The sequence below is a fragment of the Ictalurus punctatus genome, chromosome 8 (assembly GCF_001660625.3).
Source record: "Ictalurus punctatus breed USDA103 chromosome 8, Coco_2.0, whole genome shotgun sequence".
Lineage (NCBI taxonomy): Eukaryota > Metazoa > Chordata > Actinopteri > Siluriformes > Ictaluridae > Ictalurus > Ictalurus punctatus.
In genome coordinates, this window is record NC_030423.2 from 17,860,200 (window position 1) to 17,888,169 (window position 27,970).

A 27,970-nucleotide genomic window follows, 5' to 3' on the forward strand; every position below is an offset into this window, starting at 1 on the left:
GCTCGCCAGTCTTAACCCCATATACAACGCCGTATATTAGCATTGAAGGCTAACCTCATCACATACAATATATACTGTACAGTAGGGACCAAAAATCATGTGTGAGGGAAACGAAATGATCATATTTATATGTCTTTATACTTAAATACACATTTTTAATATTACATTTACAGCATTTGGCTGACACCCTTATCCAGAGCAACTTACATAGATCTCATTTATACAACTGAGCAGTTGAGGGCCTTACTCAAGAGCCCAGCAGTGGTAGCTTGGTGCTGGGATTTGAACTCATGACCCTCTAGTCCAATGTCCAATGTCTTAACCACTGAGCTACCACTGCCCAACTAGTTCACTAGGTTCACTATATCAACTAGTTTCACCTCCAGCAACATTGTACTGTAGGGTAGTTTTATATCCTGGTATGTTCATCTCTCAGTTTTGGGAGGCTGCGTTGGCCCTCATTAGGCAATGTTCTGCCAATGCTGGCAAAGCAGCACCTTCTGTAGTAACCCTGCCAATTTGGACCAACACTCAAACAACAGTGGCATTTATAAGTGGGTGAAGTCAGTTGGTGGCCCAACATTGGGTCCAAATTTGGGCCAGTGTTGACACCTAATGGAATGGCTGATATTGGCCCAAAATTGGCAATGTGGATTTAAAAGTGGATGAAAGTCTGACACCTGGGATTAAATTTTGATACTTGGGAATCATCACGAGTGAATATTATGGAAGACCCATTTGTTGAGTTGTCTATCAGGAAAAATGCTGGCCCAGGACCAAACCCCATCCTAATTAGCCAGTATAGATATTTCTGTAGTAATGTTAACTAGTTTCAATGCTACAAAATGTTACAAAGAACCCATATATTGACACAGGAATCATTAGAAAAGTAGACCAGTTTAGCCAGATTTATATGCTAATGTTAGGTGGTTAATGTTAAATACTAGTGTCGTGAACTTGTACTAGGGTACTGATGTAACATGCAAAAACTGTTTATTTTAAAGTCATCAATGGTTTTATTTTATTCAGGCAATTTTAAGCCATCTTGGCAAAGCCCCAGTGCAGTTAATTCCAGTCAGGCCTGACTACTATCTACTCAAATGGGGTGAGACCCATGCTCCAGATATTTCAAACACAGATTTGAAATCACTGTGAAAGTAATTTGTGTTATTCAGTGTCAATAACACCAAAAATAAATTACATTTTGGTTACTGCATGTTTCTCTAGAACAAATGAGGCAAATTTTGAGGACATCAAACTTATTTATGATTATTTTTATGGCAACTGTGATCATATTTCATTAAATATATGTCCAAAAGGTTTTTATTTAAATGTTCATATCAGTATTGTGTGATATAATATGGAAAAACCAACCCTGGTTTTCAGACAATAAAGTTTTGGGTTTTTTTAAAACTAATAAAACTGATTCAGTATCAAGTAAAAGTATAATAATGAACAAAGTTTGGTGGCCATAGATTTGTGTTATGAATGGAATTAAATAAGACGTTGTACAATTATTCAGGCATAAACTGAGTAATATTAGTTGATGAATGAGGAAAACAGTTCTGGATACTGAACTAATCTGGACCCTCCTGTGCATGTTCACTTATTTTGTTATATTGCACAATATTAAAGTTCAGCTCACAGATTTCGTTCCAGTTAATGTCATGAAATTATTAAATAACACAATTAATTATTCACACTATTACCTAATATGTGTTATAAGTGTTTTTAATAGTGGAATGTTAATATGGTTTTATTCTTTTAACCATTTGTACATCAATCAACCTTTATTCATTAATGTCTAATAGTCAACATTTACAAATAAAAATTTTCATTGCAACATTCAAAGCCTATGAACTGGTTACATTTTCATATAAACACAGTTTGTACAAAATCTGTAACACGGGCTATATGGAATACTTTCATCCCATTATATGATATAAAGTACAACTTTACAGGTTCAAAAAATTGAACAAAAAAAGATAAAACCTAATCCATACAAAAGGTGAGACAAAGTGAGGGAAAAAGAGAGATAATACAAGAATACTAGTTCATTTTTCTAAAAGTGGTCACTAGGCAATCCATTAAAAATTACAAAATTGCCTAGAATGAGCAACTTTAGTAGCATAGGCATATGTGAACACAACTGCAACACTGTTTATCAAGTCATTCACACAAGCAACGTACTAATGACCACCATTTACAGAGTCATGCGTTTCCAAGCCTGAATCCACTTTAGCTGCTATTACTTGGGTTTGCTTAAGAAACCATTGACCGATATGACTTAAAACTGTGCTTCTTCACAAGATCAATAAAATTGCAGTGATGTTCAAACAACAAACAAACAAACAAACAAACAAATGCCCTAGCTGTGCAGCTTCAATCAATATTATTAGTATTTAGTAGTTAGTATTAGTGTCACTGATACAATTGCTCAGTTTTAAATTCATAATTTTTTGGCACATACTAATATTTTTTCTGTCTCAGTGTGGAAAAATGATTTTAAATATTCTTGTTAGTGCTGGAATTACTCAAATTACCCTGTATGAAATTAATCTAGATGTTTATTACTCTGTCTTCCATCAAGTATATTTAAAATATAAAATTCAGACAATGTAAAGGGCATTTTTTTTAGGAAAATCCTTTTTTTTACTTAATAGGTGCAAACATTATAGTAACAATATGCTGATAAACAGAGTCACAGTAGTAACAGCGACTATAAACAGATTAAACAAGCATTAAAATGTCAAAAGCTTGTGTTGGGGTCTCTTACAATATTAAATCACCATTATATTTAAACCCATGAAATGATTTAGGTTTACAGATCGGCAGTGAACAGCTATTCGAAGTTTTGTCACTCTTGTTGCTTTTTCACTAAAGATGCTTTGCATTTGTTGTAGCATTTGTGGTGGCACACAGAAGGTAATATATTTTTACAGGAAAGGTTACTTTTCAGGCATCAGTACACATATACAGATATTACATTTTCATATCATGGTAATTGCCTAAACTGTTATCCCAGTTTACAATATTACCACCGTTAAGCTTTTTAAAAATACATTCTCTCACACATCACCTTATACTCTGTTCAAATTAAGGAAAATTAGGAGACAGCAGTCCTCATGGGACAGAAACAGTGTCCACAATAATAATACTGATTGTTAAGTATTGCAATCTATTTTAAATTTAACTGATCATCAGCACATGCCTAGTTAATTCTTGAGATTCCCTTGAGAACACATCATAATGTCAGTAAAATCTGAAAAGGGGGGGGAAATGTTTTAAATGTGGTATAAATTTGTCCTGCTTAATCATTAGAATGAAAATCCATCTATGAATATGAAATAAAAAATGTAATGTAAAAAAATAAAAAATAAAATAACAATAAAAATTATATCCTTAATAATGTAAAATATTTTTACATTCTTTAAGAAAGTTTAAACGAGGACAAAAATCAAATAAAAAAAAAAATCAGTAGTGTTCCTTTAATTCCATGTTCGCTGTGCTTTTGGCAGTCAAAAACTGGTTTAATGTTTGTGCATGACCGACTAAAATACAACTCAACATCACTTTCCTCTTAGCTCCCCTACACTCCAAAAAATGACACTTTAAAATGCCATTTTGTTCACACAATATTTTGTTTACCAAATTCTGAGCAAACGTTCTGAAATCACTGAAAACCAGTCTGTGCTTTGAATGTCACACTCTTGAGGAAACTACACTGGTTATATTGCTTGATGCTGTACATGCCTCATGCTATCATACTCTAGGCCTCAGCACACTGCATAAAAAGCACATTGTCAAGCACAAGCATTCACGCGGCTATGTGAGCTCTAAGCTGCCCTAGCTACTCCCACCGACAGAAATGTTAATACTGTTTTGTTTCTTTGGCACAATACTTGGAGACCACACAATTTCATTACATTGCACAATAAACGGTCAGGCAGGTTCGGCAGCTACAAGGCTACGTCAGAAAGAAACACTAAGAAATATGTAGCACCTTTCAGCCATTCCAGAAAGGACAAAGCGGTTAAAACAAGATGCAGGACTAGCTGCACATCTTGGTCCGTGTATAAGGCCTAAAAACAATGCTGTCGAAGAAGCAGAATACTGTACAGATATGAGCTTTTGTACATCTATCAAAAATACCGGTATGTTTCAGACCTTTGCTCTAAAGTGGTATGTGGACCTGCCAGATCTAAAGACTGAACTGTAAACTATATGCCCTTTTAGAGTAGAATTCTAATCTCTTAACGGCTATACTTGTACATGAGTCTCACTAGCCATGAATGTATACTTATGGAAAATATGTAAGATATATAAAGCTGAGTCAATTCCAGTTCAGCTGTAATAATTGTTCCTGGAAATAACTCCATGCTGAGTATGAATTGAATCAAAAATCATAATAAAATCACAAAAAATAAACATAAAGCCCAGCTAATGCTGCACTTATGCAGGTTATCCATTAATAACGCAAAGAAGATTGGATTCATTGCTAAAGCAAGCAAGACGGTTACTGCAGTAAAAAACAAACAAACAAACAAGCGCTAATGTTTCTTTTAATTAATACAAAAAAATAAAACTGCATCTGTAATATAGTCCTTCACATGCTCCGCGCGTAATCAGTTGGGTCTGTCTAGTAGGTAAAGTCAAGCCGAATGGATTTATGGTATCGTAGGGAAGAGTATTAGTTTTCAGTGACAAAACATCTTCAAGACTACACGTCAAAGTCCAGTCACTGTGACTTAGAACTTACTACTAAACATTCACAATAACCTGGATGAGCTGCACTGACAGTTCCAGGTACTACTCCTGTGCTATGGATAAATCTGCAATTCTACAGCTGCGAGACTTTCCGTGGCGTGATCCTGTGCCGCGGCTCCGAGTTGATTCTCTGCATGCGGCTTAGTTGTGGTTTGGCGGGCAGGTTGGTGCTGTCTGTGGCAGGTGGCACCGACAGGCTGTGGGGCAGCGGGGTGGCACGGCGCGGGTTGTTCCTCTCATACACGCTGTAGGGCGGCGGTGTCTTGCTGCCGCGCCGGATGGCATTATCGGCAGGCAGGACGGCAGGCATGGACGGCTCAGGTGCTGCATCGATGCCACACGTCTCAGACACACTGCAGCGGCTGAGAGAGGAGATGCCACTGCTGTAGCTGCCCGAGCGAGCGGGTGAGTGGGACGCTAAGCTGCCCGTGGGCAAACCGTCAGTAGGAGATGGGGTGAGGGGAGGAGCTGAGGTCTGTAGGAGCAACAAGATGACCTTTACTCTCTGAGTAATATGCTAGGATTATCTGAGGTATGGTTATATGTATTATGATCATTCTATAACCCAGGATAATAAGGTTTTTGATATATTACCCATATGTTACAAGCTGGAACCTTCATTTTTCTTTAAATTGCTCCATCTTCTGCATATCACCAAGACAACTCAAATACTCATAATGAATACTCATAATAACCTGATGTATGCACTTTAATTAGCATGTCGTTGGTTGCAGGGATCCCTGCTTAGGTTCCTGCCCAGGATTTATTAACCTGTCCTTGCCTAGTATGCCCTGCCTAGTGTGCTTTCAATTTCCTGTCCATCTCAGACTAGTGAAAATACACCCCCCTCTTTCTTAATTATTTAGTACTTCATGATTTTATGGTGAATTTGCCATTGGCGATATTTGTTAAATACTGTGTTTTGTTCCATTACTATCAGAGGACCAGATCTCACAGAATGATGCCTACCTTTTGAGGAGACTTTGAGGTTGGCATAGGAGACAGAGACCTTATGTTCTTGCCTTGAGCTGCTGTTCAGACAAAATACACACAGAGCAGTATAACAAAATAACACCCACATCACGTCGGCTCATAGCATATACAACATTGCACAAAGTCTTTTTTTTTTGTATAATCACACACAACTGGCTGAAACTGTTGAGGAGGTTCAGAAGAGTATAAAATAAAAAGGCCTTGCGCTTCTAAAAAAAAGAAAGAAAGAAAGCAGTGCAGAGGTCACTGTCTCTCTCTCTGCTTTAACTCCACAGATAATTCACTGAAAGTTCACTCATCTTCTATTTCTTTTTTTTTCTTGGAGTCTTCTTGAACTCGCTTCTCTTCCTCTCAAAATTCTTGAAAATCAATCAATCAATAAATAAATACTTTAATCCTAATCTCTAGTCTTTGAAGTGTTGGTGTTCAACTTTCGTGGGCCAAACATGCATTCAAAAATAATGAGATAAAATATTTTTTACATCTAAGACCATACAATAAAGTAGTACAGAGTAATAAATGAAATCAAATCAATATGTGGCATCAACATTCTTTGTCTTTACCACTGAATCAATACTCTAAGATACACTGCTGTGTAGTTTTATAAAAATAAGAGCTTCTGTTGTTTCTGGAGGTAATTCCAGATAGCATTCATTATGTTTGTTTTTCTTTTAGCTTAAAAGTGCTCTATTACTTAATACGTTATATTCTTCTCAGTAAAATGGACTTTTCTGGAAAATCTGTGTTTGAAATCCATTCGATTTTAACGCATACATTACACACATTCATACCTAGGAGCAATTTATCAGTAGCCAATCCACCTACTGGCATGTTTTTGGGAATTGGGAGGAAACTGGAGAACCCTGAGGAAACCCACATGGACACCAGGAGAACATGGAGAGAAACTCAGTTACCAGAACTCATAATAGAACCTGGATGGAGCTATGAGGTTGCAACGCTACCTACTGTGCCACCATGCCATACTAAAATAAACATCTAAGCAAAATTTATTTTAAAAAATTTTATCATCATGCCTAAGGCTTTTGCACAATACTGTATATGTGATTTAATATGTTCTGAGCTAACACACGAGTCATACCAGTTTCTGCTGTTGGGAAACTGGCCTCACAACGTGGTAGACTTGCGTCTATCTGGAATGGCATCATCCTCTGCGAGCGGGATACAGAAACAAGTCATAACGCATTTCACACAGCTGCTTATCTCAGAGAGTTTTATCTACTCGGCTCACCTGTGTGGGATCCAGAGGGTTGGAGAAAACCCCACTGCATAGTCGGTCTCTGGGTGAGAGACATGCGTTCTCTTTCGAATGTTTGTGTTTGTCCAATGGCAGTGGAGACGCTGATGGAAGAGAATCTACAGGGAAAAGGCGAGTGCTGAGAGTGTTTAAACGACAGGAGTATAAAGACCAGGTGACAAAACAGCATCCTGTTTATTCATCATGCTGCCCCATGACAACATATGATAAACATCCAAACTTGCCAACCTCAAAGAGGAAGTCTGAGGTAGTCTGACTGAGAGGAGGGAGTAAAAATGCAGCAAAAACACACTAACTCTAGGAGCTCAAGGAGCATGCTAACTGATGATGGCATATAAAAGATTTAGCACAGTAAAGTTTCACTATAGCTTGCTATACTGAAGCTTGATGAATCATGGTGTGGGATCTTTCCATGAATCCATACACTCACCTCTATTGCTTGAGGGAACTGAGTTGTTCACGTTATGAGAGCCGGAGTGGTTCGAGCTGAGGCTTGAGGTAGACGGACTTGGCTGTGGAAAGAAAAACAGGTAATGAGCAGGTCGACATGCCAACTACAACAATTTCATGAATAGGTCTCTGGAAGCTAATTCTAGTTTTCATAACTATTTTATAAAATCTAGTCGATTCAGCAGAACATTATGGGTATGCTATTAGATTATGGACCAGTGTTTCAATTATATTGAACCTTCCAGAAGGTGTGGTTTGCTGAATAAAAGAAAACCCCAATGTGATGACTACAGTAACTAAGCAGCTCAATTATGTCACACTAGATATCCTCTTCCACTGAGAACTGGTCCTTAGTCCATCTGAATGTGGACACACAGTGTTTCAGGGAGCTTATAGGGTATGGAAATTCTTCAAAGCATTAAAGTCAAATTCACAAATTGGTGCATACTCTGGCTGGAACCAGGAGAGTACCAGGGGAACACACTGGGAATAACCTCCACTGATTTTATAAATCAATAGGAATTTATAAGATGTTAAAAGCGAATTGGTTGATCACGGCTATAGCCTGAAAGCCTTTCCAATAAACACCAACTCAGATCTAAATGGTCAAATATCATTTTCATTATAGTTGTAAAGAACACTTTTGAGGTGTATACATTATGATGCAATAGTATGTGTAAGCCACTGTTTCTTAATGATAATTGCTTCTTTCTTAATTATCACTGGTGAGAAAAAAAATCACACTTAGGAAATGCAAGTAGTAGGTCTTATGGTTTATGTCATATCCATCTATCCATTTTCTGTACCGCTTATCCTACACAGGATCACAGGGAGCCTGAAGCCTATCCCACGGGACTCAGGGCATGAGAACACCCCTGGACAGGGGGGCCACCCCATCACGTCGCACACTACGGACAATCTGAAAATGCCAATCAGCCTGCAAAATATGTCTTTGGACTGAGGGAGGAAACCAGCGTACCCAGAGGAAAACACCTGAAGCACAGGGAGAACATGCAAACTCGCTAAAATGTGCTTTTAGCGTCTCTAGTTACTTTCTGACTAATGAGGGTAAATTAATGTGCAAGATTTTTATCCCTGAATACTACAGAAATCCTGCAACACATACCTGCATGTTGAAAACTTCATCCGAGCTCTCCGACTGGCCTGTGATGTTGCTCACATCGTTGGAGGCCTGTGATGACAGTGAGGATGACGAGTAGCGATTGACAGCTGGGTAACTGAGGGGGCTGAAACAGGAGAAACACATGAGAGCCAACGCTAAAGGACAGGATTTTACATTCTCAGAAAAAGGGTATTAAAAGGGTATTAAACTGTACCATTCCTTGGTGCTGGAGTGGTACTCTTAAAGGTGCATATTTTGTATCTTTAGCATTTCTCTTTTTCCTAGAAACGTGCATGTCGTCTACCTTTAAAGCTTTACTCTAAAATCTCATTATGGTCCATTTATGTACATACACATTTCCAGGTAAAAAAAAAATATATTAAAGCAACAAAAGATGTACAGTACCATTCAGGCCACCACACCAGCAACAACGTAAAGGCACAGTTTTCAGAGAGGGTAGCATCTTTATGACCTTTCTGTTAAAAGTTGAGCCTCAAACTTTATGAGCTTGAATGAATTTTATAAAAGTACAGGATAAATCATGACTAACCTGCTATGCATGAATCATTACATTTACATAAAAAAAAGTTTTTTGAATGGATTTTTAATTACTTGAATTGGTTCAAGTAATAAAATAATAATAATTTTTTAAAAATTCGAAAAAAGTTTTTTAGGGGGGTTAGTTTGTAAATTGTTGCCATATAGCAACAGTGTGCAATGGTGAAAAGTATCATATAGTCAAAAATAATACAACATGTATGATATTACAATTCCAGTTAATGCATTAGTTTTTTTGCCTCCTAGTAAACATCCATCCATCCATTTTCTGTACTGTTTATCCTTACTGGGTCGCAGGGAACCTGGAGCCTATCCTGGGGGCATGGGGCACAAGACGGAGACACCCTGGACAGGGTGCCAGTCCATCGCAGGCGCAATCACATACACATTCACACAGCCATTCATACACTATGGACACTTTTGGAAATGCCAAGCAGCCTACAGTGCAAGTCTTTGGACTGGGGGAGGAAACCGGAGTACCCGGAGGAAACCTCCGCAGCACGGGGAGAACATGCAAACTCTGCACACACAGAGAAGCGGCAGGAATCAAACCCTCAACCCTGGGGGTGCCACTAAACCACTAAAAACAACTCAAAATACATACAAAAATTTGATACAAACATGTTTTGGGAGCAGTATCAGTAGTTCTTTCTCTTGAAAAATAAAATTTCGTTTTAGGACGCAACCAGCAAACAGAGGTGAAATGATCAGTAAAAAAAAAAAAACAACAACAATCCAAATCATGTGTCGCGCGTTCAAATATTTAAGTTGCTTTTAATTGCTGTTGGCTGAATAATATTTTAGTAGCAGTGAACAAATTTATATCATTATATATATCGTCAAACCCAAGTAGAAGAGCAAGCTTCGGTATAATTTTTACACGAGGGCTGGGATATGTCTATTATGAAATTGTATGAATGCAGGCTGTTTTGATAAGGCTGTTTGAGCACCCCGAATTATGAATTTCATAAAGTTAGCGTTTATCCTTGAGGGTAATAAATAATTGTATTAAAAATAATGTCCTTGTAAATATGAAACAATAATCTGATTTCAAGCCCTGCCCCATTCCCTTCATCTCTAAGTTACACCTCACACACACCATCAGGAACATCTCTAACCAGGCAAAAAAATAAAGTTGATTATCCACTTATCTCAAAAGTCGATCAAGACATGCCTGCTGTTAGAAATTAGTTTCCTATGTTTTGTACCTCGAGCTACAAGGCTAATGCAGTCAAGCTTGAGCTTCACTGTCAGACAGAACATGAACACACACCTGCGCCGTGCCACTATTCGTCCTCCGTCTGGACTGATGGCGTTAGGGACGGGAGTCCTGCAGGTTCGAGGACTGCCGTTGGCAAAATGCAGAGGACTGACGCGCACGTACGCAGGAAACTCCTGTGGCTGCAGAGAGGAAAAGGACACCATGTTGTTCATCTCACTAATTCTTGCATATATGTGAACGTTATATGTATGTGTCTAGCTTGACCTGTATGCCTAGACTGGATCGCATCACATGGAACTGGTCGATGAGTTTTTTGTGCAGCGGACGCATATCCTGTGGAACGAATTTCTCGTGTACGGCCAAGCCGTACTCCAGAATATGTGCCTGCGATAGGGAGCAGACGTGTGTTAGAATCTTTTTTTTTTATTTTTATCTAAGATAACATCAAACGCATGGCTAATCACTTTTATCCATCAAAGTGCATGGAATTGCTTTTATGTAGCTAACAATACCTGCTCAAACATGAGCTCTCGGAGACGGGTGATCTTATCTCCATCCTCCAGGTGATTGGAAATGTAATCTTTTGCAAAGAATGCCTGGGGAAAAAAAAGTTAAATGTTGCAAATAAACTTCAGTGTGTAGTTCATGACTCTGAGGTATGAACTGAAGTTATGACAAACTTTTCAGTAACATCTACACCACAGCCTTTATACACATTGAGCACTTGCTTTTATGGACGAAAAGATCAGGGATAGAAAATGCGGACTAAAGAAGTAAATATTGTTGTTTCCTTTGCATGTTAAATGTAATCTGATGCAACATAAAAATCAATTAAAAAATTTTTTATATACAAATATATATGAATGAGAAGCGGTCTGAACTGTTTGAGAAGCATCTCAAAAATTAGAATATCATGGAAAAGTTCTTTTTTCCCCCCCTGTGATTTAATTAAAAAAGTGGAACTTTCACATATTCTACATTCATTACCCATAAAATGAAATATTTCAAGCCTGTTTTTGTTTTAATCTTGATGATTACGGCTTACAGATCATGGAAATCAAAAATCCAGTCTTTCGACTAAGCAATGTCTAAGATTAAGACGTTGTCTCCTCTGATCTCTTGTGTGTGGAAGAAAATGATTTGTTCATTTTAAAGGGATCACACTATTAATTCATTAATACTGCTATATTTCTGTACTTAATATCAGATTTCAATGGCATTGCATAGGTATTTTAAGTGTATTTACAGCCCAAAAAATAAACATCCATTCAATATGGCATACTGTGGTTACATAATATTATCAGACAGTAGCACTGGACTTACTCGCTCAAGCCAATATCATACAACTAAAATGTGCTTAAGTCAACTGAATAGCACTTAAGACTGTAGGTACATCTGATATGCACAATTTCACTGTTAAATCCTGTTTATGGAACATTTAACTCATCTCTTAACACAACCGTGTATTTATTACTGAACATTATTATGTTCAGTAATAAACATGCACAATGATCCTAATGCTCGATCACACTTTATCACAAGGCCTGATTTCCAGAATGCCACTGATGCAAAGATAATGGCATACGCTCTCAGTGTATACAGCAGATCTGTATGTCTAAACCCTCTGTGGTGCATGCTGGGAGTCCTTCTTACAGCACTTCCCTTTTAAGTGCTTCAGGCAAGCACATGGCAGGCTAACACACTGTTGCCTGGCAACTGTCTAATACTCTATAGCGTGAGAGGGTAAAATATAGTCATTAGATATCCGCAGCAGGCTTTTTACAGGTTTCACCCACATGCAGAAAACGCAATCTTCACTTCCATCTATTTAGAAGTGTAAAGTCTACTTGTCAAATATGCTGAAGTGCAAATGAGTACATACAGTATAACCTCATCACCACACAGCATGTGATACTTATTCAAGAACACATCTTCGTTGGTTAGTACGTTACCGTAAGATAATGACAAATCAGTTTGAATAGCCTGTGTACACATATGTTTCCTTGTTTTTTAAAGCAGTGTAATGCCATGTAGTTTAATGACGTAAGAGCAACACATACTGTATACGCTTAACAAATCGTTAAATTCACAATGTAAACACATGACATTGATATGCACTCTGTGTAGGTCTTATCAACACTAAAGCTTTGATTTATTTGTATTTATTAGTAAATAATTATGCAGTCCTGTTTCCAAGACAGAGTTGTAATGTTTTTTAATGAACAGTGAAATAAAACCGTGACTGATGATGAATGAAAGAAAAAAAAAAAAGAAAGCGTACTTTACACTGACGTTCTTTTCTTCACTGCTTGTGTCCCTGCTTGTTAGGAAGTTGGAGTCAAAACAAAAGGTCAGCCATGATACGGTGTTGCTGGAGCAGAAAAGGTTAAGGGCCTTACTCAAGGGCCCAGCAATGGCTGCTTGGCGGTGCTGGGGCTTGAACTCATGACCTTCTGGTCAGAGCTCTAACCACTGAGCCATAACTGCAGATAGTGAAATTCTTTTCTTTGCATATCTAAGCTTGTTAGGAAGTTGGGGTCAGAGCGCAGGGTCAGCCATGACATGGTGCCCTTGGAGCAGAAAGGGTTAAGGGGCTTGTTCAAGGGAACATCAGTGGCGGTGCTGGGGATTGAACTCATGACCTTCTACTCAGTAGCCTAAAGGCATAACCATTGAGGCATAACCAGTGCATATCAGAAAGCAGTAGATACTATTCTGTAAAACCATAAAGGTGTTCTCTTCAACTAAATCCCATATTTTTATCCCAAATTTTAATTTCTGGGTCAAACAACCAGTCTATTAATCTACCGGGTGTCCAAAAAGTCTCCATACATAGTGGGAAATGAACGCTTTTTAGCAAAATGTCTTCCAAAATTTTTTCGTCTATATTATATATTGTTTTAAGAACACCTTTGACAAAAGAAGAACATATTGAAATCATTCTCATGGCTGGATCGGGAAGCTGCTCTGCCACAAGGTTGAATGGGCTTTAACGGGAAACATGGCAAGCACATCACACACGACACTGTTACCAAACCGGGAGCCAAATTCGGGAGAGACGACAGTCATGTGGAGGATGTTTTGCAAATAAAGTTCAGTTTTGCTACAAGGTTTTAACTTGCCCTATGTATGAAGACTTTTGAGACACCCCGTATTTATCTATCTGAAGCCCGTCTAGATCCAGAGTCTAAGGTTAAACCTTGACTTGCTTTAACCTAACCCTCACTCTACAGTCCAGAGTGCTGAAGGAATACAAGCAGACCTGTTCTCAATATGAAGACCTGATGTATTACGCTGCTGCTGAGCCAACAGAAAAAATCTTTTTATTCTCTATATGATTTTATATCAAATGTTACAATCAAAGAAAATCTGGTGGTCAACCAAACTACTGCCCATACCTCTACACACGCATTTTAAATCAAATGTTTTCTATCTGGATTTGTTCTTTATAAGTTCACTTCCTCTGATTAGTACCTTAATGCTTCCTGTGTTAATTGTGTTCTGAGTTGTTCAGTCTGTTGTTAATTAATAGTCTTGGCCAGGATTCCGGTGCAGAAAAGAAGTCTCAGCGGGACTCACCGGATAAATAAAGGATGAATAAATAAAGAAATGCAGGAAGCGGGGGGTTGAGATGGAGAGAGAAAGAGGTGGTGGTACCTCCTGATAACGAGTGAGTCCTCCATTTACTGCAGCGTCGATCACCCCGTTCAGACACATGGTCAGCGGGTTGATGTTCTGCATCTGCCGCGTCTGGCACTGCGCGATCAGCGTGCGCAGCTGCAGGGTTTTATTCTCAATCACCTCGCTGGCGTTCTCCAGAGGACTCATCTCCACCTGCAGAGCACACACAGTTCACACACCGGCCTTGGACATCCTGGATTTTTAATGGTTATCCATTCAGGAGAGTTCAAAGTGACTGTACTAATGATAGACTGAGCCTGGTATTGGACTTTCGCTTTGACGGTGATATTCAGGCGAATTTCTGAAGAAATAATACAGCCTTAAGCCTGCATTTTTCTTCCCAACTTAGTTTCTATTTACATATCTGTACCATTCCCTGTGCTGAGGAAATGGAAGCAATCATGTAGAAGACCCTATAGAAGCTATATACATTGTACTAGTGATGTAACTTCTGACAGGACAACGACTGTAAGCAAACTGCCAAAGCTTCATTGGAGCTACACTGGAGCGGTTCAAAACCAAAAATGTGAAAGTGTTAGAATCTCAATTATATTAAGAAATCATGGAAGTTCTTGAAAATCACTGTTCACCTATCACCAATTCAGACATGCAAAGCTGACAGCGACATATCTCAGCTGTAAATACAGCCAAAAAGAGGTTCTACCAGGTATTGACCCAGGGGAATAAATACTTGTGCAACCAAGAAATGTCTGCATGTTTTTTTTGTTTAATTAGTATGTTAGACATACATAAATTTTAGACATAGTGTGTAACTCAAATGGTAAAAATCTGAAATCCATTTCAGTTCCAGTACGCAACACTGAGAAATGCGAAGGGGGGGGGGGGGGGGGGGGGGGTACTTATGCACAGCACTGTAGTTTTTCTGTTTCTAGTCACATATTTTAAACATTTATTGATGGAATTGAACAAATGTTTTGATCTTTTCATTTAAAAATGAATTTTCAGTGAGCTTTCGGTTTATTTCTCAGTACAGGAAAACATGTTGAAATGTGTTTGTATGCTACAGATGCAATAGCTAAAGATTAGGTTGAAGAAGCTGTTTTTATTTCATCTGTGGCCAACAAATATAACTTTATGATGTTATAAAAGTGTCTGTGTGTTTTATTTTCCCACAGATTTGCAGAGGAAAAGCAATAAGAAGAGGTCAGAAGATTTTGGGCTCTCACCAGCTCCCGTTTCTCCACCTCGAACCAGCGAGATATGCCTGGGAGACTCTGTGCCAGACTCAGTGTGGTCCTCTCCACCCATAGACTCTGCGCGCACACACACACACACACACACACACACACACATAATCTCAGTCATCCCTTATAGAGAAAACAGTGTGGAGAACCTTTAACTCCACTGCTATATTTATATTGGCCAGCATGCACTCTGTGTGCATGCGTGTGGGTGTGTGTGAGTATGTGTGTGAGTGTGATGCATTGGACAAAACCCCTCACACTGTTTAATTACCCTAAAGAAGCAGAGGAACATAGACACTGGTGCTGAAGTGACACGCAGGCAACAAAGAAGACCAAGTCTTTATTCTTACATCACTGTGTGTGTGTGTGTGTGTGTGTGTGTGCATGTTTGTTTGTGCACATGTATGAGAGAGTGTGTGCTTGTGTGTATGTTTAAGAGAATGTGTGTGCATTTCTGTTTGTATGTCTGAAGTTTGTGTGCGTGTGTGAGAGAATGTGAGCTTCTGTGTGTGTGTGTGTGTGTGTGTGTGCATGTGTGGGCATGTTTACTTGTGTGTGTTGTGCGTATTTGAGAGTGAGTGTGCGCTTGTGTGTGTATATGTGTGGGTGTGTGTGTAATAGAATGTGTGAGAAAGTGTGTGCTTGTGTGTGTGTGGGGGGGTGTGTGGGTGGGTGTATGAATGTTTGTGTGCATGTGTGAGAGGGAGTGTGTGCTTGTGTGTGTATATGTGTGAGTGTGTAAGAGAATGTGTGTGTGTGGGCGCGCGTGTGTGAGAGAGAGAGAGAGAGAGAGAGAGAGAGAGTATGCTTGTGTGTGTGTGTGTGTGTGTGTGTCCTACCTTGAACTCATCCTCTTTATCTTTAGTACCCCTGTGAAAGGGTTTGTCGTGTGTGTGTGTGAGAGAGTATGTGCTTGTTTGTATGTGTATGTGTGTGTGTGTGTGTGTGTGTGTGTGTGTGAGAGAGAGAGAGAGAGGATGTGCTTATACGAGTGTATGTGTACATGTGTGTGTGTGTGTGTGTGTGTGTGTGTGTGTGTGTGTGTGTGTGTGTGCCCGACCTTGAACTCATTCTCTTTATCTTTAGTACCCTTGTGGAAGGGTCTGTCATAGCGGAACCTCCAGATATGGTTGACTTTGTAGAAGCTCTTGATGTTACTCGGCACTCCGTCTCTCTGCAGCACGTCCTGATTCTCCGGGACAGGAGTGACCGCGTAGATCTGCAGGTCTGACCCAGAGCCACTTAAGGAACATAACACACAAGCAAACACACACACACACACACACTCCATCGATAAAAGCATGCAGGCTGTGATCGGAACCACATTGTTTTCCACAACCTGTCAGCCAAGAACAGGAATCTGAAGGTACAGCGGACACAGAGTCAGTCAAACTGGACAGTTGAAGATTAGAAAAATGGCACGTGGTCTTTTCCAATCTTCAGCTGGTCAGTTTTGGTGAACGGAAGTAGAACCCGATGTGGTCTTAAGCTGTCGTAGCCCATCTGCCTCAAGGTTTGACATATCATGTGTTCTTTTTAGCTCACCACGGTTGTAAAGAGTGATTATTTGAGTTACCGTAACCTTCATGTCAGCTCAAATCAAATGTCTGGCATTCTGCTCTGTCCTCTCTCATCAACAAGTCGTTTCCGCCTGCACATTGCTGCTCACTGGATGTGTTTTGGAATACCTGGATTCAAAAACCAGAATGTCTGACACCACCAACTATACCAGAGCCAAAAGTGTTTGATGTGAACATTACCTGAAGCTCTTGCCCTCTATCTACATGATTTTATGCACTGTGCTGCTGTCACATGATTGGCTGGTTGGATAATTGCATGAATGAGCAAGGGCACACGTGTACCTATTAAAGTGGCCATATACTGTATATGTACATGTTAGCGAGTGTTTGAGTGTGAGTTTGTGGAGGATACACTGCGCCTCAGCCTGCAGTATGGTCTGGTCAGGCTGGTTGGCGTGCTGCATGGCGATGGCGTGAGGAAACTCACTCAGCATCCTCTGCTGAAACGCCTCCAAGCGCTCGTAATCGTTCCCCCGACACACAAACTCCTTATTCTGCACAACACCAACACACACACACACACACACACAAGTGAAAATGAGAGGCCTGAGTCACTAAGGCTCTCTCTACAGCGATGACTAGTACATCATCTCCATGAGCTCTAAGTGAGGATGTAAGGATAAGTGCTTGGTGAAGCCTGCCACCTAGTGGGCTAAACATGAAAATGCAAACGGCAAATTAAACAAAATGCAGGGATATACATGAACGCAACAGTGAACAGTCAAGCATTTCGGCCTATAAAACAGCTTTATTTACATCGTATACTAATATTTACCCGTAAGAAGAAGGGGAACTTCTTGCCGTAGAACCCAATTCTAAAGAACTCCGGTTCAAGCCTCTGTTGATTCATTATCTTATCATAGAGAGAAGCCTCCATCATCTGGAGAAAAAAAATAATCACACAAATAAAAACTCACATTTAAGGCTGCACAAATAAGTACCTCTAAAAATTACAAATTAGGATTTGCTGTGATTTTTGTCAAGCATCATAATATACATGTTATACAGAAATGAATAAATACACCATGCCTCATTAGAACACTGATCAATCCTGAAAATCAATCCTGATTTTCAGCACAGTCTCTTATTATTATTAAACAGCCCAGAGTCTCCAGAAATAGGTCATACATTCAGTCTTGCTATAATTTTTATTCATAATAATAATTTAGCAGAGAGAGTGATAATGAGGGAAGTGTGATTTCCATAAAAGAAAAATGAATGATCACATAATTTCACAAAATTACGTAAACAATCAAAATCACACAATTACGTACACTTAAAAATGCTACTCTAGGAAAGCTGAAAAATCAATCACTCACCCTCATTTTGCTCAGGTTCCTGTAGTCGTAGTAAGCCTCGTACTGATTGGCCAGCTCTCGGCAAAGGATGATACAGTTCTCCCAGCACTGCAAGTCGTAACAGCTCATCAGTCAACATTCAAGTTTCGTAATAAAGGCAAAACTACATCATTATAAGATGACAGTATCCATCCATCCATTTTACATATCACTTATCCTACACAGGGTCGCAGGGAACCTGTAGCCTCGGGGCACAAGGCAGGGGACACCATGGACAGGGTACCAACCCATCATAGGGCACAATCGCACACACACTCACACACTATGGACAATTTGGAAATGCAAATCAGCCTACAGGGCATGTCTCTGGACTGGGGGAGGAAACCGGAGTACCTGGAGGAAATCCCCGAAGCATGGGGAGAACATGCAAACTCCGTGCACACAGGGTGTCAATACCTCCAACCCCGGAAGTGTATGGTAAACATGCTAATCAATACACCCCCCATGCCCCTCTAAAACGACTGAATAAACTTATAATGAATTTATACATTCATTCAGTAAGTCGACCCCGTCAGAGTCATTGTGAATCCGGTGTCTATCCCAGGAACACTGGGCATGAGGTGGATGATGGACCACCTGGATGTTGGGCCAGCTCTTGCCAGACACCACACACACACACGCACACACACACACACACACACACACACACACACACACACACACACACACACACTCACACACACACTCAAACACACACTCACACACACACCCTCATTCATACATAACTGCATGGTTAAAACTGAACCCCAAGTTGTCATCTTACAACACAGGAGCACTATTCTTAAAAAACACTTTGGTGGTAAAGGAGCATCTGGAATATTGAGGTTGGACAACAAAAGACGTCTAGACGTTAGTCGGGAGGAAAAAAATAGAAGTGAGTCTGAAGTTTAAAAAAAAGTGCATGGAGGAAAAAGAGAAAAAAGTGTGATTTCAGTGTACTTTCTGGCAGATTAAGAAAATGTGAATGCAATTATTAATGTCATAAATACTTACACAGTTAATTGTTGTGTGTGTGTGTGTGTTTGTGTGTGAGTGAGAGAGAGAGAGAGAGAGAGAGAGAGAGAGAGAGAGAGAGAGAGAGAGAGATTTGCCAGCACTTTTGTTGCTATCATGTGGAAATATTTACATGACAGTAGTTAATGAAAATATGTAATAATTCATATTTTCTTTCAATTATTTCACAGTAAACATATCCTAAACATATATTATATACATACATATGAATTTTTCATTTAAGATCAATTGAATTAATTTGAATGCAGCACATTCTTCTAGTTCAAGTGCAGCTTTTTGGCTCAGAAGTGGCGCAAGAGAAAAGTGTTCATCCTATTATCAGTGTTTGATTCCTGACTGGGAGTCCAAACTGGCAGTGCTCTGTGGGCCAGAACAATGGCTTTCACAGCAACACTAGCCTATCATGGGTCTGTGAGATCATGTATGAGGAAGAGGGCAGATAGCACTTTCCTAACAGTGTGTTATGCTACCCTGTGACAAAGCATGAGCAGCAGTTTGAAAAGGGATCATAGCTGGTTTTGTGTGTCTCAGAGGAAGCATGGTAACCTTTACTGTCACTAATTGGTAGCTGTTGTATGTTAGTGGAGAGCTGACTGGTGGGCGGGTCTTGGCACATGACCAAATTGGGGAGAAAATGGGGGGAGTCAATCTTAACAGATCTAGAGTCTAAAATGTTCTTTTCGAAATTTTAAGATTACCAAACACCTGGGGGGGGGGGGGGGGGGGGGGGGGGGCATAAAGAGTGGACTGACCTTCCCCCTATCGAAGTTATGGATGATGGTGAGATGTAAACACTCTTTCCTCTGCCACTCGCTCTGCATGGGGTAGGTGAGGAACTCCCTCAGAGGCCTCTCTGTCCACTCCAACAGCTCATCATACAGCAGCAGAGTGTAGGCTGCCTCTGATACACACACACACACAAACACACACGCACGCACAAACACACATGAATGTACATCACTTAAAAACTTTTACTATTAAAATTCTGGCAAAGCAACTTTGGTACAGAGAAAATACAGCTGTATGAATAAAACCAGGAGGCACAATAACATCAATAGTAAATATGTGGGAAAAAACAGCTTTGTAGTGTCAAATACTATCCAGAAATAGATGCTATTCTACAATATACTGTAATATAACAGAATATAAACACATAGAACACAATACAAATATACAGTATATATATGTACTGTTCAGTATGTACTGAATAATTTTATACCACAGCGTGGTTGAATTCTCGAGTCTGACTGGTCAGAAGGTATTGTAGTATAACCGCACGTCTCGGACAGTAGTTCCAGCTGTAGCATGAATGACAGTTTTATAATAATGTGTTTGCTCTAATATGTTATTGTTTCTATAGTAACAGCTCATTGAAAGGGACTTATGTGTGGTCCATAATAAGAAAATTGTATAAATTGTTAATGTGGTGATGTTTTCTGTTAGGAGACATTTATTTAACATTTATGGAAGGAATTAAAGATTGTAATTGCTGGCAAATCGCTGTGGTATTGACACTATATGTATTATATATAGTGGGTCGACTGATTGATCGGTTTTGCTGATTAATCAGCACATAACCGATTGCTGGAACTATGGGCTATCAGCAAAAATCCACAGCGAAAGTTTTACACAGTTGTGTCCGTTACGGGAGCTGCTGAGAATGGTCCGCTGTCATTATACAGTACGAGAGCGTCCTCTAGAGGCAAAATAAAAACAATCACTGAAATATTTTGTTGTGTTATTTGAAGTGTTTTGTAAATTCATTTTGGATGTCTCTATTTTTATTTGTTATTTGGAGTGTTACTTTTTGGTTCAGTTTGGATGTATATCTTATATTTACTTTAGTATTTGTTAATAGCTAATATATATTCATATTTATATCTTTATTTCATTTAAAAAAAAGTACAGTACATTTTCATGGTACAGTAAGTACTGTTTACTTTTGTAAAAAGTTCAGCAATATTTTACTTTGAGTGTCGTATTTTCATATAGTATCAATTTTAAAAACTATCGGTTGATTAATCTGTTATCGGCAGGTACCACCCAACTTAGTTATTGGTTTTGGTAAAATCAGCTATCATTCTACCTCTAATAACATAACATAACACAACAACAGAACATAAGATAAGATAAAATAAGATAACATAACAACATAACATAACATGACATAACATAGCACAATAATTATATTCTAATTGTTATTATATAATATAACATAGACATTGTATAAGTATAATACATGAGTTTTCATAGTGAGGGTTTGCTCCCACCTGTTTTCATGTGAAATTAAAATAAAAAAAAATTAAACTAACATTAATGACTTCATCACTAGAAATTAAGAATCCAACCCCACAAACGTCACACAGATCTGTGTGCTTACTTTACCCATCATTTAAATATTTTACAAACAACAACAGCAACAGTATCAAAGAGAGCATGTGATCCAGTTCCCAAATAATGTTCAATGATCACTATTTTGTTTTAAGATGCTAGGAGTACAGTAATAACGGTTGTGTGGTTATTTTTTCTGAGGTATTACTCAGGCAGTGACTTTAGTGAGGTACCTGTGTAGTTCTGGACTTTAAGGTGGAGCTCATAGAGCTTGTGAATGTAGCGGATGTACATCTCCTCTTTATTCAGCTCCGTCTTGTAGAAGTTCTAATAGAGCAGAAGAAACCAGTGCTTAATAAATGATGAAATAATATTAATCAAAACATAGCATTCAATCATTACATAGCATTTTGGGTAGCATCGCCAGAATATATACATAAATAAACGAATAATAACAAATAAATTAATTATATATATTATATATATATTAGGAGAAAAATAGTTTCAGCATTTAAGTTGGTGTGTTGATAAAAATGTGATAGGCATAATGCATAATAATTTTTTAAAAATAAATAGTAACATAGTGTGTTTGTATGTGTGTGTTTAAGTCTCTCCATGAGTGTGTTATGAAACTGAATCAACCAAAAAAGTGTCAATCAGGTCACTGAGGCAGACAGAGCAGACAGACTAATAAGCAGGAAAGCAGGAAAGTCTAATTTACCAGCAGGTTGACTGTACAGCCGATCTTTTTCCCATCAACCTCTCCGATCTTCATACAGTCCCTGAAACACACAGAGGGAAAAACAGCTCCATAAACCTAGTTTTCTGACAGTCTGTGACAAATTAGACTCTTACAGAACATTTTTTAGGTTTATGAGCATGTGTGTGATAAAATGTGTGTTGTGTGTGTGTACATGTGTGTGTGTGTGTGAGCAATGTGTTATTGCCTGTAATCGAGTAATCTCTCCATAAGCCGTGTAACCGTGGCTATATGAGACACACCACTCTCTCTCCATGTTTCTCTCTCGATCTTTTTCAGCAGGCTACGCCACAAAACACAAAACAAGGCAGCGTGACACGATTTAAAGCATCTCACAGTAACAGGTTATGCTTTACATTCTATGCTAATATATTATTATTTATTTAAGCAAGTTCTATTTAAAATGTTATACAGCAGTACGTACAGTATGTTAAGCATCTTACCTCGGATACGGACCAAACAGTGGGATTCTGCTCCAAAAAGCGTGAACAGGAAAAGGATTTTAGTGCATTGATTTTCACGAGTATATGTGAGGACACTGCAGTAATCAGATTCTTACATGTTGTTAAAGAGCTCCTTGTAGGTCTCATCTCCTTTACCCTCTGACATCAGACTCTCCAGCTTGTCTATCAGCTTTGCCTCCACCTGATTGCATGAGGGGAAAAACAAAAAGAAAAACGTGTTTTTATATAAATTCTTAATACATGATATGAATATATTGCACTCAGTTCAGGTTACTCTTCTATATTTGGATGGCTGGGATGGGATTCAAACATTTTTACACAACAAATCTCTCACACATGAATAAATTATTGCAAAAAGAGCAACTTGCATTACACATGGTTATATGTTGTTTTTATATGCATTCATGCTTTAAAAATAGAAAATGACTGGCTCATTTGTGATTATATTCATTTATTTGGCACCATCTGATGTTAGAATTTCAGGAGCTGAAAGCAATACAAACCTCTCATTCATTTATGTCTAACTAATTAAATTAAAATTTATGATATTGTAGAAGGTGTGTGAACACGTATAAAAGTGTCTTTATACGCGCACTTATCGTTATTATAGCCCTCAATTCAGGGGCACTGTGGCTTAGTGGTTAGCACGTTTGCTCGCACCGTCAGGGTTGGGGGTTCGATTCCTGACTCTGCCATGTGTGCACGGAAATGGTGAGCATCTTCCAGTGTTTCGGGGGTTTCCTGGGTACTCCGGTTTCCTCCCCTGTTGTAGGCTGATTGGAATTTCTAAATTGTCTATAGTGTGTGATTGTGCCAGTCAAGGGTGTCCCCTGCCTTGAGCCCTGAGTTCCCTGGAATAGACTCCAGGCTCCTCATAACCGTGTGTAGGATAAGCAGTACGGAAATGGATGGATGGATTTCTCAATACGGAAAGTGTTTTTGAGAATAGTTTTTGAACATTTTCCCAATTCAAGAGGAGGCATCTCCTTGCCCAGGTGTCAACTGGACAGGACTACAGTGAAGCGACCACCGCAGAGTTCGCGGTGTTTAATTTTCTCAAGGAAGAAAAAAGCTAACACGGCCAATCCAGATGTAAATAAAATCCCAGTGGAGCACCTGCAAATGGTGAAATGACACTCCATGCATGCAAGTATAAAATTTGCTACACAATTGAATCTGCCTTGTGGTTTTGCGCCAAATAGAACTAAACCTTCCATGCTAATACAAGTCAAATATTACGAGTCAATAACAAGCATTAGTAATTCAATAAATAAAATAAATAGCATTTACTGCACTGATTTATTACTTGTTTTAAATTTTATAACCAAATTTGATCTATACCAATCCCAAAAGGAAAACATCTGCTTTCCCAGATAAATCCACTGCATGTTTTCATGCATTCTGCTCAAGATTGCTGGGAGGACACAAAGTGCTCAATTATAGATGAGCTATTAATTATTGATATCTGTAATCAGCTGGCATTGCTTTGATTGACAGGTCAGAGAGGAACTGGATAATCCTACTGTATTGGAGCATTGCAGTACTCAACTCAACAGGACAAATGTTTAGACTGTGGTTATTAGGAAATAATTTTTTCTTAAATATATGTTAGCATATAAAAGAAATATGTGACTGTAAAACAACTATAAATGAAAAACTGAAGCAAATGGTGTGCAAACAGAAAAGTCATATTCTAATGACAATTTCAGACTAGCTTTCAGAAGCATGATTTGGGTCAGTTTTAAATAACAGATCCTTAAATAATAACCATAAACTGAGCAAATGTTTGCATTCATTTTTGATACACAGTCAGCACTGTTGGCATTTTGATTAGTCTGAAGTGATATCGGGGTGAACTGTTCTCATATAATGATTTATTTGACTTTGTAAGATGATTTCTTCATCGTCAAGGCTGTTTTATGAGTCGATCAGTGAGATCATGAGCAAGGTCACACAGTAAGGTCATCACCTGTTTGAAGTTGCCACTGCGGCGTTCCTCGCTGTCCATCATGTCATGGAAGACAGGGATGAGGACGTTTCTCAGGTCAGGCTGTGGTACCAGGGTCACCTCCAGGAATGGACCAATCAGAGAAGGGATCAGATTCACTTTATAATCTCCTTGAGAGCCAACAGGGAACAAAGTCTTGGTTTTATTCTGTGTGTACTGAAGAGATGAGGAAGTTTCAGCATAGAGGATAAACACAGAGACAATTTTACATGTGTAACTCTATTGGACAAAGATAGGCCATGTGGAATTTCTAGCGCTAACTGATGCCAACTAAAATCACCTTCCCCCATTGACCTTTCTCTATCACGGCCCCCTAATAATCCCCATCCCTGATTTGGGTACATCAATCTCTCCTCTTCACTAATAGCTGGTGTGTGGTTGGTGTTCTGGTGCACTATGGCTGCTGTTGCATCATCCAGGTGGATGCAACACACTAGTGGTGGTTGGGTAGATCCCCCCCATACTATGTGAAGCACTTTGAGTTTCTAGAATGGCGCTATATAAATGTAACTATAACTAACTAACTAACCTTCCTGTTGCCTTGTGTCTTCTGTGTACGCTCTATAGTAAATACAACATAACTGTATATTCTGCAGACTGCATTTAGGAAAATACCTTGCAATATCATAAGGTAGCAGTAGTCCATATTTGTAATGATAAAACATGGAAAAACTAGTAGAATACCCAAAATGACAGGAAAAGTCTACCAAATCATATATTACTACAACAGATAGTACAGCACAATAGTACACCATGATAGATACTGGTAAATGGTGTACAATTTTGAACTCCTAGCTCTTTGGTGTATTCGAGTTTTTAGACATGGCATGGCAAATTGAGGCAAAAGCATGCTAACTGATGGCAGCACCTATTTACGTATAGTATGGTTGCATTTGGGGGTTTCTCTGTGTAAGGCGTGGTAAGTAGTAAAATCAAGCAAATGCCGCAATATTCGAATGAGCTTGCAATTTTTCAAAAGCATCATTGCGAAACAGAATTGCATTTTGCTTTTTAAAAAAAACTCTTGCATCGCTAATTTTGAAAAGATCCACAGCAAAATTAATTTTTTGGCCGCAACCATCACAAAAACCTCTGTACGGTCTGAATAAAATCTCTTACATTGTCAGTATTTATCAGGTTTGCTATAAGCTGATAGACAGCGTGTCTAAAAGGAAAGCCTCAATTAGACAATTGTTTAGTTTAGTTGTGGTCAGCAATGCCATTCTTCTGTGCATTTGATAGCTGCTGTGTATGATAAAGTTACACACATGTTAGGAGTGACTACAGCGGTAATGCTGTAACCTGCAGTGCAGTGGAGAAAGGGCGGTTGCCTAGTGTCGTGTGATTTAAGGTGAGTTCAGAGTGTGTGTGTGCGTGCATGCGGGGGGGAAGGCTAGAGGGTTGGGGGGATTGCTACATTTTTGGGGAGTCACGGCCAAACACAAAAGGAATGAGAACTACTGGAGTAAGGAACGTTATCAGGTAAGAAAAAATAAAAATAGGTTGATGTTTGTAAATGGAAATGCATTTTAATCAGCATTTTATAAAAGTGGTGTAACAGTCCAATCATACACCCATGACTAACCATGACTCTGTGACACAGTAACAACCCTAGTGGCAAGCTTTATTTCAACAGTGGCAGATGTGGTCACACCCCTGAACTAGCCTAGATACAAGTTTCATAGCACTGCAGATCTTTTTAAATGCTCTACTCAGCCATTTCCTTGCAGAAATATAAATAGTTATAGCAAATGTGTAGAAGTTAGTAAGAAAATTATGATACGGCATATGTGTACCCTCAAGTGTTCATTCATTTTGTCTGTTTCTCTTCAGCTATACTGTACTGATTCGCTCGGCTGATCAGCAAATCAGAGAGCTCTCTTAGGGCAATGGATGCTGACAGGGACCATTAACTAATTAACTAACTAGGGACCATTTGGCACTGAAAGTATGGGACATGCCACAAAAACTACAGCCGACAGCTGGCTTAGTGTGTCATTGACTCGGCGTGTCATTGACTCGGCGTCAGCTGATTTGTTAAGGGCTCTTGATCTATCTTTCTTTTTCTGTCAGTGGGTAATTTGGCTTTTTTTCTTTTTTCCTCACCCAGATTCTGCCACATGCTGAAGATCTCACATCCGATCATCACTCGCATGTCTCCGTACCTTTAAAACAACGAGAACTGTTAGGATCTGTTAGGACCTGCTGTTCCTGTTTGGAAATGATCACATTATTGAATGTAAATGTTTCATGTGCTTTATTTTTGATGAAGTGTCAAAAAGCAATCTGCTCACTTTTCCAGAACTTTCTTCCTCTTGGACGGAGGGAACGTCTCGAGCTGGAGACACGGCTGGATGACGAATATTATAGAGAGGTAAAAATAGGACTCCCATACCTGACGGAAAAAGGACAGGCTTATTTACAAAGCTGCCGATCACTGACTACACTGCAGACAGACATGCTCCTAGTGTAACTGATGGTCATGTGACCTCTCTTCATCTGAATGAACGGAGTGATTCAGATGCCATTGGAAATAGAAGGAAGAAAAAAAGGAAGAAACGTGACAGATGCGCAAGACCTGCAAATCAACTGCAAAGACACACAAGCACAGATGCACCACACACAAATGCACTTATCTCATACCTTGAAGTCAAATTTCTCATTAAGGAAGTTGCTTCTGAGAGTGTCGGAAAGATACAGGACCGAGGTGATGATCACACTGGAAAACAAATTGAAAAACGAAAACAGAAAACAAGTGTGTAAGGTTCTGTGGTCTGCAAACGGACAAACTGCTCTGAAATTTGATTATAGCTGGACGCTCTACATAATCATTTAAAAATATGATGTTATATAGCACAGAAAATCAAATACTTGTTGATATGGTGAGGTTTTCTGTCAGGAGATGTTTAGTTAGCATGTATGGAAGGTAAAACTGTAGCTTCAAGTTTTTCAACACAGGAAAGTCTTCCAGACAGATGGCTTTGTGTTTTCTTAGGAAAAAGCTGCCTCTTTTTCTGTATTATTAACTGTTATTAACTTATCGTATTATATGTAAGGGATAATCCAAGGCCAGTTGTGCATTGCATGATTTTAATGCACTACGTGGAGGGAAAGAACCACACCACATTACAATCACGTAATGCACACCTAGCCGTGGATTATCCCACTTATACCATGGCC

General features: G+C 39.0%; 1 protein-coding gene across 1 annotated transcript in view; it reads right to left on the bottom strand.

The window, feature by feature from the left end:
- Positions 1-1,720: 1,720 nt before the first annotated feature.
- Positions 1,721-27,970, bottom strand: part of dock4 (dedicator of cytokinesis 4) — a 90,551-nt gene continuing 64,301 nt past the window's right edge. The window contains exons 28-52 of the mRNA XM_017473794.3: positions 27,434-27,509; positions 27,085-27,185; positions 26,897-26,955; positions 24,752-24,900; positions 22,878-22,963; positions 22,762-22,788; positions 22,506-22,601; positions 22,280-22,340; positions 21,792-21,885; positions 19,980-20,128; positions 18,175-18,261; positions 17,631-17,735; positions 17,208-17,349; positions 16,336-16,502; positions 15,258-15,344; positions 14,047-14,223; positions 10,902-10,985; positions 10,654-10,773; positions 10,441-10,568; positions 8,613-8,733; positions 7,467-7,548; positions 7,010-7,134; positions 6,860-6,929; positions 5,737-5,798; positions 1,721-5,242 (exon numbers count right to left, since the gene is read on the bottom strand). Of these exons, the coding sequence (XP_017329283.1) occupies positions 4,841-5,242; positions 5,737-5,798; positions 6,860-6,929; positions 7,010-7,134; positions 7,467-7,548; positions 8,613-8,733; positions 10,441-10,568; positions 10,654-10,773; positions 10,902-10,985; positions 14,047-14,223; positions 15,258-15,344; positions 16,336-16,502; positions 17,208-17,349; positions 17,631-17,735; positions 18,175-18,261; positions 19,980-20,128; positions 21,792-21,885; positions 22,280-22,340; positions 22,506-22,601; positions 22,762-22,788; positions 22,878-22,963; positions 24,752-24,900; positions 26,897-26,955; positions 27,085-27,185; positions 27,434-27,509 (2,857 nt within the window). The 3' untranslated portion in view covers positions 1,721-4,840. The remainder of the gene's footprint in view (positions 5,243-5,736; positions 5,799-6,859; positions 6,930-7,009; positions 7,135-7,466; positions 7,549-8,612; positions 8,734-10,440; positions 10,569-10,653; positions 10,774-10,901; positions 10,986-14,046; positions 14,224-15,257; positions 15,345-16,335; positions 16,503-17,207; positions 17,350-17,630; positions 17,736-18,174; positions 18,262-19,979; positions 20,129-21,791; positions 21,886-22,279; positions 22,341-22,505; positions 22,602-22,761; positions 22,789-22,877; positions 22,964-24,751; positions 24,901-26,896; positions 26,956-27,084; positions 27,186-27,433; positions 27,510-27,970) is intronic.